We start from the raw sequence: 12,909 nt of genomic DNA, 5'->3' as shown, positions 1-12,909 counted from the left end.
ATATATAAAACGCACTGGATTAAAAAAAGCATTAGTAGGAGTTATCGAATTTAAATCGGATCAGACGTGGGCAAACTATGGTTTGCGGGCCAGATAAGGCCCGCTAGGATTTTTAATCCGGCCCACCGACCTTGTCCAAATAATGTTTTTTTTTTTTCCTCCCCAATGTGGCGCCGTCACGCGGAAGCCAGTGGCAGTAGCTGTGTCCACTCTTATTTTGTTTTTTTTTTAAATGACATTTTCTAATTTCTTCATACAATTCTTTTTACTTGACTTTGTACTTCATACTTTTTACTTGAATGATGAGTGATGAGTATGTTAATACTTAAGTCCTTTTTTTCTGTTTATGTTTGATATGTACTGTTAACGGATGCACTTTTTTATGTGTATCGTATCTTATGCTGACAAATTCTGTCACATTTTTAAAGTCAATATGGCCCCTGGACACAAAACTTTGCCCACCCCAGTTATAGATGGATATGGAATATTTCCAGTGTTTGTCCTTTTCAAATCAATAATTGCAGAATGTCTAAAAATGATATATCGATCAGCTCGATTGGAAAAGCTGTCAATTCAATCATCGGTTATTTATTTTCTGATTAAAAAGTACCTTAGCAGTCTTGCTGGTGGGCGACTTCCGATCACCGGATGAAGGGCTGATGTTAACCCGAGTTTCTTCTTCTATGGTCCCCTCGTTCTCTAATTTAGCTTCCTCGCCGTCGCCTGATTTTTTCGACACTATAGAGGGGAAAAAGTCTTTTAATAACGACAAAAATCCCATCACATATCAATCTATTATTATTTTTTAGACAGTGTTTCCACCTCGTTTCTTGCGCCGGTCTCTGATGAGTTTTTGTGCGATACGACGCCAACGCGGCTGTGAACTGAGCAATTTCAGCTTGGACACGATAGACAGGTCGTTGCTGACCGCTGGACGCAGCTCGTTGAACAGGAAGCGTAGGCGCTCGATGACGGGGGCGCACACTTCCTTGTATGAGCGCCCCTGTTCCTGATGGGTCTGGACAATTAAAAAAAAAAAAAAGAATTAAATTAATGTTTTCCATATTTTAGCAGGTAGCCATTTGCACCCATTAAAAGAGCCATAGACAAGCTTGCTAAATTTACACCCATTGTTTAGCCCACAGGTGTCAAAGTGGTGGCCCGGGGGCCAAATGTGGCCACCGCATCATTTTGTGCGGCCCGAGAAAGTGCCGACTTTCTGTTTTAGGATCAAATTAAAATGAAGGGTATAGATGTATATTAAATACCCAGATTTCCCCTTTTTAAATCCATAATTGTCATTTTTTAACCAATTTTTTTTCTGTTTTTAGTTCAAAAATAATTTTGTCAAATCTAAAAATATATTTAAAAAATTAAAATAAACAGTTTTAGATCTATAAAAAACTGAATATTCAGGGCTTTTAATCCATTTATAGAAGAAAAAAATCTAAATATTATATCTAAAATGGTCCAGCCCACATATAACCAAGTTGACGTTAATGCGACCCAAGTCTGACACCCTTGGTTTATCCCTACCTTGATTAAAGAACACTTTGCCTGGTAGACCATCCGGCACACGTCAATCACCGATTTGGGGAGTGACCTCTGCTTCCCTTGCTCCACCCCCAAAGCACATTGGCTAACCAGCGAGAGTGCAACGTGACCTGCGAACAACAACAACACAAACCCATAATGAACCCTCACAGAAAATTAGCGCCATAACCTCGTCCCGTTGCCGTGGTTACCGAGGTCCTGATGCTTGAGCAGGCAGCACAGCAACAGGCGGCCCACCTCCTCCACGGGGTGTTCGGGGGGGAAGGTGATGGGGGTAATGAGATGGTATTGTTTACAGCAACGCTCAATTTGGCAGAGGAAGTCCTGGAAAGGAAAATGAGTTGCCATGCGAATAAAAGTGGCCATTTTTGGTGTTTTTTTTACCTTGACGGTGTGATCCTGGGTGTTGTTATCCGCGATGGCCTGCAGGAAAGGCTGCGCATGGTCGCTGAGGGTTATCCGTCGAGAGTACAGCTTGGTTTTATCCGGGGTGGTGGTCCCCAAGGAGCTGCAGTGGTCCTCGTCCTTCTCCTCGTTGTAGTTGTAGTGGATTTGGCTGGTCTGGAGGCCGCCGGAGAAGATGGGGGACTGCAGCCATCCTGGGACAGAAAAACAAGACACAAAATTAGAGATACAACATATTTTAAGTACATTTCCCATGAGAATATTGTTAAACAGAGACCCGGTGGTGGAGTGTTTTGGACGTCGGCCTCAGAGTTCCGGGGTCGAGGGTTCAATTCCAGGCTGTGTGGAGTTTGGATGTTCTTCCTAGGCTTGCATGGCTTTTCTCTGGGTATTCCAATTTCCTCCCACATCCCAAAAACATGCATGCTAGGCTAAATTGTATGCTAAGGGACATTTGCCGCTTTTTGCAATAATATAGGTATCGCAGGACCGTATTTCTGGACTATAAGTTGCCCTTTTTTTCATTGTTTGGCTAAGGGGTGTCAAAAATACGGCCCGCGGGCCGGATCCGGCCTGTCTGGTGGTTTGATACGGGGAAGAAAGCTGCATTGTATAAAAAAATATGAATTTTCTTTCAAATCTGTAGTTCTTGTATTATCCGAAAGGGTGTGCAGTGTTTTAGTACGTGCAGACAACATGAATTGACATTTATTTATGTTCTTATGTTATTCTCTTGTTCATAATATATTGTTCATAATGTAAAAGGAAAATTATGTTAATAAACATTTTGATAATTCACTCATTATTTCCACTAATTATTAGTATTAGTGACTTAATACAAAAGAACAAAAGTGGGCTTATTGTTAGTTCTATGTCATTTTGCAATGAGTTTACTGGTCTGGCCCACTTGATCTCACATTAAGCTGGATTCGGTCCGCAGACCAAAGGGACTTTGACACCCCTGGTTTGGCTGGAACCGCGATTTATAATAAAAAACAACCTACTATTGCATTCGAGCTCCATGAGTGATAACGGGGTGCTCTTGGCCAAGTAGGACGCGTGAAGGCCCAGCAGTAAGCCCAGATTCCTCTCGGTATCGATGAGAGGGGATGACAGACTGCTGAGGTCGGGAGTGGTCACCATTTCCTGGTTTGGCTGCCAATACAAAGAAATGAAAACAACGTTTTCCTGCCTTCGTAGTAAGAATAAAACATACAACACCATCCCGGTTGGACTTATACCTCCATAAAATGTCCGACACAGAAGGCCTGCATGGATTCTTTGGTGTCCTGTAACTGCAAGGCGGCTTCTAGGGCAACTACCGGGTCTTCTCCGGCGAACTGAGCTGCGAGAGCAGAAAAGTTCTAAGCTCGAGTCTAAAAAAAAAACATGTAGCCAATCATTTAATCCTCTACCAAGAACGCTATTTCCAGCCAGGGACTGCGACTGTGCTTGAAAGTCCTTGATATCATAGACCCGTCCCTCAATGACGGTCCAGAAACCGCCATCTTTGTTGTGGTTCTCCAAGTCGGCCTTGCGGATGAGGGAGACCTCTTCGTTATTTTTGGAGCTCTGGCTGGTAAAGAATGAACCTGTAAAGTCAAGATGGCGAAACTGAGAGTGGTGTTTTAAGGTATCGGGGTAGGGGAAAAATGTGGGTGGTTACCCATAATGCCAGGCCAAGCTAAATCCTCGTTGTCGTCCTTTTCGTGTCCGGGTGCTAGATGATTGAATCGGTCCAGGTGCTCTAAAAGTCCAGCCAGGAGAGGGATGGAGCCTGTTTCCTGCATTAGGCCGGCGTCAAAGTTGAGGAGGAGGATGATGGATGGTACCAACTCGGGTAGGAGGACACCTGGGAATGGACCATACACGGATGGCATGGTTTGGCGTGTGGATTAAATGTGGGCGGAGTTTTGATGATTGGCCGGGACATATTTAATCAATCAAACATGGTGGAAATGTAGTCTGACTATCGTTTTGCAGATAGCATTATTGTATAAGCCCCAACCTCAACTAGATAGAAGTTTAAAATTTCCCTCGTATAAGCCGCAGCTTCAAAATGGTTGAACTTGACAATTTCCCTCGTATAAGCCAAAGCCTCAACTTGAAGTTTAAAATGTCCCTCGTATAAGCCGCAGCCACAAAATGGTTGAATTTGACCATTTCCCTCGTATAAGCCGCAGCTTCAAAATGGTAGTTAAAAATTTCCCTTGTATAAGCCGCAGTCTCAAAATGTTTGAATTTGACAATTTCCCTCGTATAAGCCGCCCCCTGATTCAAAATTTTCAGTTGCATATACATGCTTTTAATAGAGATTACAATTATGTACCTATGAAGACAAAATCTTCAGAAAAATCATTATTTCTGAGATACTGTATAAATCCATTGCTGGATTACACATTCCGAAATGTCACCTGCACGTAAACAAATTCAAAAGTAAAGGTCTCGGCCTAGTTTGTCATCCCTAGGTGAAATGTTACTATCATCCGGCACACAATAGAAACAATTCAGGGAAAGTTTTCCCACTGAAAAGCCACTTCTCACCAGTCAGATCTCCCTCGAAGACTTGCGACACTTCCGCAAAATGGCGGTGACCCGTGGAGGCAATGCTGGTGGCTACTGGGAGGATATCCGCAATGTGGGTGCACAGCAAAGCGATATATTTCTTCAATAGCGAGCCAACGCCGAGAAGCTCCCGATCTGGCAAGAGAAGAACTCGTTTGTGAATCACACACTTTGAGGGGCGTGGCTCTAAAACGGGGTTGTCAACTGACCGTATCCGAAATCGTCGGCCTCGGCTTTGACCCCCAGGTAGAGTTTGCTAACCAGCAACCTCTGGAATCGTAGTAGGAGGTCTAAAGACGCAGATCGTTCTTTGCTGTCGTGTTCGGCCTCCAAGAAGTTGGAGATACGGAGATGGGCGATGTCCTTTAACCTGGCGATGGTCTGCGATGCAATATTCCTGCAACGAAAGTTTGAAAATCCAGATGAAAAAATGAGAAAATGTACGTTTTGTATTCAGTAGTTTCACGACTATAGACACTTAAAAGTCTTAAATTTTCTCCAAAATAGACAGTGCGCCTTATAATCCAGTGCGCCTTATAATCCAGTGCGCCTTATATATGGAAAAAACAGAAAAGCAAAAAGCGAAAAACCACCACTGTCGGATATTTAAAAAACAACTGAAACAACACTGTTAAATATGCAGATCAGCCATCTTAGTTTACAAAATCTTCCATCATATCGCTCCTCCCCCAATGCAAGATTTTATACAAAAAAAATCCCAAACATCAACAATGGCTGGCTCTAGAGGTGACTGTAAAGTAGTGAGTGCTTCATACCCGGAAGTCAATAGCAATTACCGTATTTTCACCACTATAAGGCGCACTTAAGTCTTACATTTTCTACAAAAGACAGTGCGCCTTATAATCCAGTGCGCCTTATAATACAGTGCACCTTATATATGGGAAAAAAATGTCATTCATTGTGGGTGCGCCTTATACTCGTGAAAATACGATACCTCAGAAGTTGTTGCACAAGCTGAACTAGCGGCAGTATTTGCTTTCCAGCCGACTCGTATATGCCGGTATTGATGAGGTCTTTATCCAACATGGCCCGACAGCGCTGCATGGTGGAGGCGTTGGCTTCTTGTTCGTCAATTTCCTTTTCTTTTTGGGCCTCTTTCTTGGCCTCGATGTCCTGTAATGAATGCAAGAGGGATGAAGGGCAGTTATTTTTAAGAAGGAAGTCAACCAGGGTGAGTTGGAGGTCAGTCTGACCGTGATTTCGGCGGTGATGGCCGCCTTCAGCGCCGATTCCAAACCGCCGTCGGCCATCAAGCTGCTGACTAGCAGATCGATCATGAAGCGGCGGCCGGGGGTCACGCTTCGCTCGTTTCCGGATGCTATAGCATGAAAAAAAAAGGCATAACATTAAATATTTTTAGGGTCTTTGACTTTCTTCAGTCAATTCAGAGTGAAAGAAAAACATGTTTCCACTTGTTTTAAAATTGTCATCATGTGTGTTGACAAGTTTTATATGTAATAGTAATAATATCAATAATGTAAATGTTAAAAAGCACAGTCAGTGTAGAATATTAACATTATAAATTGAAAATGGATTCGTCAAAAAGCACACAAACCGAATCAGGTGATCAATTAAGTGCATATATTAGATGGAAATTTGCCCTTAGCTAAAATCTTACAAAATTACATTTATATGTTCATTAACATGAATATAAATTTGTTCATTAATATGTGCTGTTCCTTATTATCAAACTCAAATATCAGTTATTGAAAAAACATGTTTAACAGAACATAAAGATGGAAGTTACAAGCCTAAAAAATTCCATGTGTATGCTCATTAACATAAATATAACTGATCATCAATATGCACTGTCCCTTATTAAATAAACCAAACTCAAGCTCAAATATCAAAAACATTGTAAATACAAACAGATGATAAACAACTTGCCAATTAAATCCGCTTCTTAACAAATAAATGCTCATATAATCCAAAAAAACTGTCTTGACATATGAATTAAACCTCATCTAAAATCAATGTCCTTGTTTGAATGACAATAATAGACATCCAATCCAAAATGTCTACCCTTAAATAGCAAATAATACCACACTCACCCGTATTAGGCAACAAGGAAGACAAAGCTCTGGCCCGTTCTTCCGCCGTGGGCAAAAGTAGCGACCAACCACTTTGCAGGACCGACTGGGCGGCGGCTTGCACCGTGTTCAGCACGCCGACATTGCTCGCCAGCACCACCACCGTTTGCTTCAGATTGTTTAACAGGGTGCTACCCAGTCCCAAACCCAGTTCTTCCGAGTCCACTTGGTTGCTAATAGCAGCATGGAGCTAAAAGACAAAAAACACTAAGTTTTTCCATTTTTTCCATCTAAAAGTCAGAAAATATGACGAGTGTTCTTGTCAAGCTAACCTGAAGTCTGAGCAGATTTAGCGCGGCCACCACCATGCATTCCTTCTCCTGCGGGGGTGGCCAGTCGGAACTGCCGTCCATCCCTTCGGCGACCTGTCGCAGGAGTAGGTCCAGTTGCTCGAAGGTGGCGTGGCAAACGTCCACCACGAATGGAACGCGTTGGCCCACGGACCACTCGGAACACGAGGACCACACGAAACTCTGGAGTGGATTTTGCAGCCATGTAGCGGTCACGTTAGCCATGTAGCAGTCACCTATGGCGACTTAAAGCAGTCTCACCTGTCCCGGGCCGCAGGAAATGCCGACAATGTGTTTGGATTTGAGACCCGGTAGTGGTTTGGGGTGCTTTTTGTTGTGAAAGAGCGTGTCAAAGTGCTGTAGTTTGTCGTTGTTGCCCCAGCTGTGAACCTCGCCGTCGTCGGTAAGGACGAGGCAGTGTGACGAGCCCACGGCGACGTCCACCACTTTCCTGCCTGGAACAAGAAAAAAAGCAAATTTCATATTTTAGCATGTCTTTTAAGGGTGATTTGTTTGTAGAAAAGTTGGCCAGAGTGCATTTTTCAAATTATTTCTTGCTAACATTAGCATCATTTGACTGAACCAGACTGTTAACCAACTAGCATATTCCACTATGTTGTGAGTTGGAGGATTAGATTAGATTAGATAACTATATTCATCCCATAATCGGGAAATTTCATTGTCACAATAGCAAGAGGGTGAGAATACAGACACAGAAAGACATTTTAGACAAAAATAAAAGAAAACATATATATATATAAATAAATATGGCTCGCTGTAAGAAAGGAATTAGTATTGAAGATCATAACGTTTAGATTATCTATTTGTTATTTTGTGAGCAAATTGCGAATTAGAACAAATAAAAAGATGTTTTTCTATTGTAACATCCCGTTTTTGATGTCATTTCTATGGGAAAACTTGTTTTGACGTATGAGTTCGATCCCGGAACGTATTAAGCTCATATCTCAAGGTATAACCTCAATTCAGAAATAAGAGGAATAACCTCCGTTCGGTAAGACAAAGCAGCTTATGCTAGCCAAAAGCGAAAAACAATATAAAAAAAGTTAAGACATTAGCGATTGGACCATTGTTGAAAGAATAAACAATGTGCTACAACAAAGCTACGATGCTAGGGCTAGCAATCAAAGCCGCTAGTAAACAGTAATTGTCGTTTTTTTCCTCACCCTGTAGACTGTCCAACAACTTGGGGTATCGAACGTGTTCGTCCGTGCCGTGTCCGAGACGTTGGTTGTCGCCCTTCCCCCACGTGTACACCTGTCCTTCCTTGGTGAGCGCCAAGGAGAACTGGCTGCCGCAGCACACCTTGACCACGTCCAGGTCTTGGAGCTTTTCCACCATCTTGGGGGTCTTGGACCCGTCGCTGCCTCCTCGGCCCAGCTTGCCGTAGTCGCCGTCTCCCCACGACCACACTTGGCCTACGGTTTGCCAAAAACAACGTAAAGGGAGCCCATTTTTTTTTCCACCAGACGGCGTACGTGCGTGCGCGGGTTACCGTTGTCGGTGACGGCGAGCGTTTGCGCGTCGCCGCTGCCGCACGCCACGTCCACCACTTTCATACCCTTTAGCGCCGTCACTAGCGCTGGCGTCATCTGGTCCTCACTGAAGCCTAAAGGTCGGAAAGTAAGTCAGGTGCCATTTATTTTTTTTGCGTGACTGGACGTTTGGTCGCCCGGGACGTTTGGTCGCCCGGGACATTTGGTCGCCCGGACGAATATAATTTTGAGAGCTGCTTTCAACAGGAGATATTTAGATATTAAACTCATCATTAAAGTCCAGGCGACCAAACGTCCAGGGCGACCAAACGTCCGGCGACCAAACGTCCGGCGACCAAACGTCCGGCGACCAAACGTCCGGCGACCAAACGTCCGGCGACCAAACGTCCGGCGACCAAACGTCCGGCGACCAAACGTCCGGCGACCAAACGTCCGGCGACCAAACGTCCGGCGACCAAACGTCCGGCGACCAAACGTCCGGCGACCAAACGTCCGGCGACCAAACGTCCGGCGACCAAACGTCCAGGGCGACCAAACGTCCAGGGCGACCAAACGTCCAGGGCGACCAAATGTCCAGAGCGACCAAACGTCCGGCGACCAAACGTCCGAGTCCCTTTCTTTGTTACTATAAAGGTCGATGGCGTGACGGTTAAACTTACCGTGGCCCAAACGGCCATAGTTGCCACGCCCCCACGTGTAGAGCTCGCCATCCGCGGTGATGGCGGCGCTATACGTGCTCCCGCAGGCTACGTGCACCACCTGCTTCTCCGGCTGCTTCCCGTTGAAGGCGGCGACCGCCGTGGGCTCGTCTAGATATCTGAAATACAGAAAAAGAGCTTTTCAGCCGGCCGGCCGGCTCTAGCCTGGCGAGCGGTCAAGCGTACGTGGCGTCGCCGTGTCCCAGCCGGCCGCTGTCGCCGCAACCCCAGGAAAAGACCTCGCCGTTGGACGACAGGGCCAAATAGTGCTGGCCTTCCGGGTGGGCCGCCAGTTTGGTCATTTTCCTGGAGCTCAGCGCGTAAATGAGCATGGGGGCCAAGGTGGTGCTCTTGTAATTCTGGGCGTAGACGGCGCCGCTGTTGGAGAGGATGAGGAAGCCCTTCTCCGAGCACGCCACTTGCGTCACGCCCATGTTGGCCAGGGCTTTGCACTGGATGGGCCCGTTTAAGTTGGCGTACAGCTTCCAGCCCAGGAGGCCGCAAGCAATGACCTCCTGCATGTTGCCCTGGAACAACACAAGAAGACACCCAGTGAGTACAGTGTTCGCTATTTCGCGGTTCAGCTACCGCGGATTCAGAGCTTCGCGGATTTTTTTGGGGAAAAAAAAATACAAATATTACATTGAAACAACATATTTTATAGTTTTTTCTGTTATAACATGTATTTTACTCCCTCTACCTGTATTCTATATGGTGAACTGTATACAAGGGGGTAATTTTAAAAAAATAATATAAATAATATAAAATTTTAAAAAATTTAAAAAAATATAAAATTTTAAAAAATTTAAAAAAATATAAAATTTTAAACAATTAAAAAAATATATTAAATAAAAAAATAGAATATATAAAATAAAAAAAAATAGAAAAATAAGAAAATATAGAAAATATATATTTTTTTTTTAATTTTTTTTTTTTATTAAATTCAATTTAAGCATTTTTTAAGGAGAATCCCAACTTCAAGGAAATTCACTTATCGCGGGTGGTCCCGGTCCCCATTAACCGCGATAACTGAGGGAACACTGTATTCATCATTACAGTACGTAATACCTTGAGATATGAATTCAATACAAGTGGCCAAAGTGGCCAGTCACCTTCTGCGTGGAGGGGGAGTTGAGTTGAGGGGGGCTCCGTGGGATAGCCAGGCGGTCCAGGTGGGCTAAGATGACCACGGCGGTCTGACGCAGATCAATGGCGAGGTCGTTGTCTTGGGGTAAGGTCAGGTAACGGAGGAAACGCTCGTTGGGACTGAGCGGTGCCGAGAGAATCTGCTCACAAAAAGTGACGACCTTTTAATAAGTCAAGTCGGAGTTATTTGTTAGATTTTCAAAATAAAACATTTTATCATCACAAACTACTATATTGGTATGAACGTCAAACTTGTCCAAAGGAAAAATAAGATTGTACATTAAAATAGATAGGTAAATAACTGTTTTTTATAATCCTGACAGATTACAAAACCATAGATTTAAAGCACAGGTGTCAAAGTGGCGGCCCGGGGGCCAAATCTGGCCCGCCGCCTCATTTTGTGCGGCCCGAGAAAGTCAATAAGTGCCGACTTTTTGTCTTAGGATCAAATTAAAATGAAGAGTATAGACGTATATGTTACATTTCCTGATTTCCCCCTTTTAAATCAATAATTGTCATTTTTTAATCCATTTTTCAGTGTTTTTAGTTCAAAAATCATTTTGTAAAAGCTAAAAATATGTTTAAAAAAGCTAAAATAAACATTGTTTTAGATCTATAAAAAAATGAATATTCAGGACTTTTAATTATAAAACTTTTATAAAAAAATCTAAATATTATATCTAAAATGGTCCAGCCCACATGAAACGGAGTTGATTTAAAGTAAGCGTTAATAAAGTGTTAAAGACGAACCTCGGGTTCTTCCTCTGGGACGGGTTCCTCATTGCTGCTGTGGATGCTCTTGAAACGTTGCAGGAGAGGCAGGAGGGGGGCGCTAGTGCCCTGCGTGGAGCGTTCATTGTCCATCTCTTGAGTGCCGCTCTCCCACAGACGGAGCAACAGCAAGATGGCCGACAGCAGTTGACTGCGTACACACAGTCGGCAATGTCAAACATTGGATTCCCTGACTTTGTAATTTATTCAAACTGTACATACGGAATCAAATGTGTTGTTATTTTTTTAACAAGGGCGCTGTAACACTACAATTTTGTAGGTTCTATGTTGGAGTATGCACACTATTGTACTTTGCTCAATTTAAAAAAGTAAGTCTTGTGAGCAGTACAACCAGGAAGTATGTCCGTAGTGGCATAGTTCGTCATCTGTAGGTAAGATGGCGGCACAAGTGAGTTTTTTCACCTTTTATGCAAGATTTTTTTCCCTTGAATTTCATTCCTAGACGTCAAAATTAATTTTGTTTATTTAAAAATGTGACAGATGGGCGGGGTCAGCACAACAAGATACGATACATATAAAAAAGTGCATCCGTTAACAGTACATGTGAAACAAACATAAAAAAGCACTCAAGTATTAACATACTCCTCACTCATCATGAAAGTAAAAAGTATAAAGTACAAAATTAATTGTATTTATCGTTTTATCTGTTTATATTTCTCTATTTTGAAATAAATGACCATATCGGCCGCATTATCTTGCGTTATTTTTGCGTTTATTGCATGTCAAGTTTAATTTATGCGCATATAAGCCATACTCTCAATTCAGTCTGCGACAAATACGGCGTATATGCGAGAAAATACCATAGTTGACCGAGTCTGATGCCCCCCCTTTGACTTAAACCCCAAAAAGGTTAACACAGGTACCTTAGCGTTCCCCTCTGCACAGCCAGCTCCAGCAGAATGGCCAGCGCCAAGTGCTGGTCCTGAAGGGGGACGTTAGCCTTGGTGCTAGTGTTCCCGTGGATGTCACTGCACCGGAGAATGGAGGGAAAAAAATAAAAATGTGAGAAGGCAAGCCTAGGGAGGAAAAGCAGCGAGTGATGGGCTCACCTGAGAAACTTGGTGGCCCGCTCGACCACCTCCAGCCACACGGAGGACACCGTGCCCTCGTCGAATAGAGTGGCCTCGGGTAGTGCGCGCAGAGCATCCAGGGATTCCTGGAGGAGTTCACTGCAAAGGTCCGCGTCGTCACCTGTAAATATGGCAGATTATTCCCAAATAATTGTGAGGTCAGAGGTCAAAGGTGGGAGGGAGTGTTATACCAAGGCAAAAACAAAGAAAGGGGATTATGGGATTATCAAATTTGCGAATGTTTGTAGTGCAAAAAAGTAGATTATGTCAAAGTTCAATTTTTACTGGTAGTCTTAAATGAATGCCACAATAATTATTTGAATTTGGCATCTTAGTCCAAACTTATTGCTTTGTTTGATGATCTTTTGTTTTGCTTAAGAAAAAAAATGAGAAAAAAAATTGCTAATATTTTTTTTAAATGATTAAATAGTACTTGATTTTTGAGATTTGAATAGATTAAAAATTAAAACAATAAAAAAGAAAATCATTATCATGGGCTATAAGGAAAAAACATTTTTCTTTTGTTTAATGAATGCATACCTGGCAACCTTAGCCAATTGCTCCACTTATTAATGATTTCCCTTCTGCTTATTAACCGATAAAAAAAAAATACAAAAGTAACGCGGCACATATTTACTCACATTGGGCGCACTTAAGAATCTAAAATTTTCTCCAAAGTGGCCAATCAGTATGCACTAAAATGTAGATTGTGTAGATTTGACTGTCTGGGTACATTGCTTGCTGACACGCTATATTTATACAGT

General features: G+C 43.0%; 1 protein-coding gene across 1 annotated transcript in view; it reads right to left on the bottom strand.

Moving 5' to 3' along the window:
• Positions 1–12,909, bottom strand: part of herc2 (HECT and RLD domain containing E3 ubiquitin protein ligase 2) — a 53,116-nt gene that overhangs the window by 36,157 nt on the left and 4,050 nt on the right. Inside the window, exons 7-30 of the mRNA XM_077716173.1 lie at positions 12,125–12,266; positions 11,939–12,043; positions 11,034–11,205; positions 10,250–10,423; positions 9,324–9,664; positions 9,099–9,256; positions 8,439–8,552; positions 8,110–8,361; positions 7,187–7,380; positions 6,908–7,108; positions 6,597–6,825; positions 5,739–5,863; positions 5,480–5,658; positions 4,734–4,921; positions 4,504–4,659; positions 3,626–3,811; positions 3,375–3,551; positions 3,201–3,304; positions 2,964–3,114; positions 1,939–2,153; positions 1,746–1,878; positions 1,537–1,664; positions 823–1,018; positions 611–738 (exon numbers count right to left, since the gene is read on the bottom strand). Coding sequence (XP_077572299.1) covers positions 611–738; positions 823–1,018; positions 1,537–1,664; positions 1,746–1,878; positions 1,939–2,153; positions 2,964–3,114; positions 3,201–3,304; positions 3,375–3,551; positions 3,626–3,811; positions 4,504–4,659; positions 4,734–4,921; positions 5,480–5,658; positions 5,739–5,863; positions 6,597–6,825; positions 6,908–7,108; positions 7,187–7,380; positions 8,110–8,361; positions 8,439–8,552; positions 9,099–9,256; positions 9,324–9,664; positions 10,250–10,423; positions 11,034–11,205; positions 11,939–12,043; positions 12,125–12,266 — 4,148 coding nt within the window. The remainder of the gene's footprint in view (positions 1–610; positions 739–822; positions 1,019–1,536; positions 1,665–1,745; positions 1,879–1,938; positions 2,154–2,963; positions 3,115–3,200; positions 3,305–3,374; positions 3,552–3,625; positions 3,812–4,503; positions 4,660–4,733; positions 4,922–5,479; positions 5,659–5,738; positions 5,864–6,596; positions 6,826–6,907; positions 7,109–7,186; positions 7,381–8,109; positions 8,362–8,438; positions 8,553–9,098; positions 9,257–9,323; positions 9,665–10,249; positions 10,424–11,033; positions 11,206–11,938; positions 12,044–12,124; positions 12,267–12,909) is intronic.

Source organism: Stigmatopora nigra, chromosome 5 (assembly GCF_051989575.1).
Source record: "Stigmatopora nigra isolate UIUO_SnigA chromosome 5, RoL_Snig_1.1, whole genome shotgun sequence".
Classification (NCBI taxonomy): domain Eukaryota; kingdom Metazoa; phylum Chordata; class Actinopteri; order Syngnathiformes; family Syngnathidae; genus Stigmatopora; species Stigmatopora nigra.
Note: the sequence above shows the minus strand (reverse complement) of the source record. Positions and strands in the feature narration are given on the sequence as shown.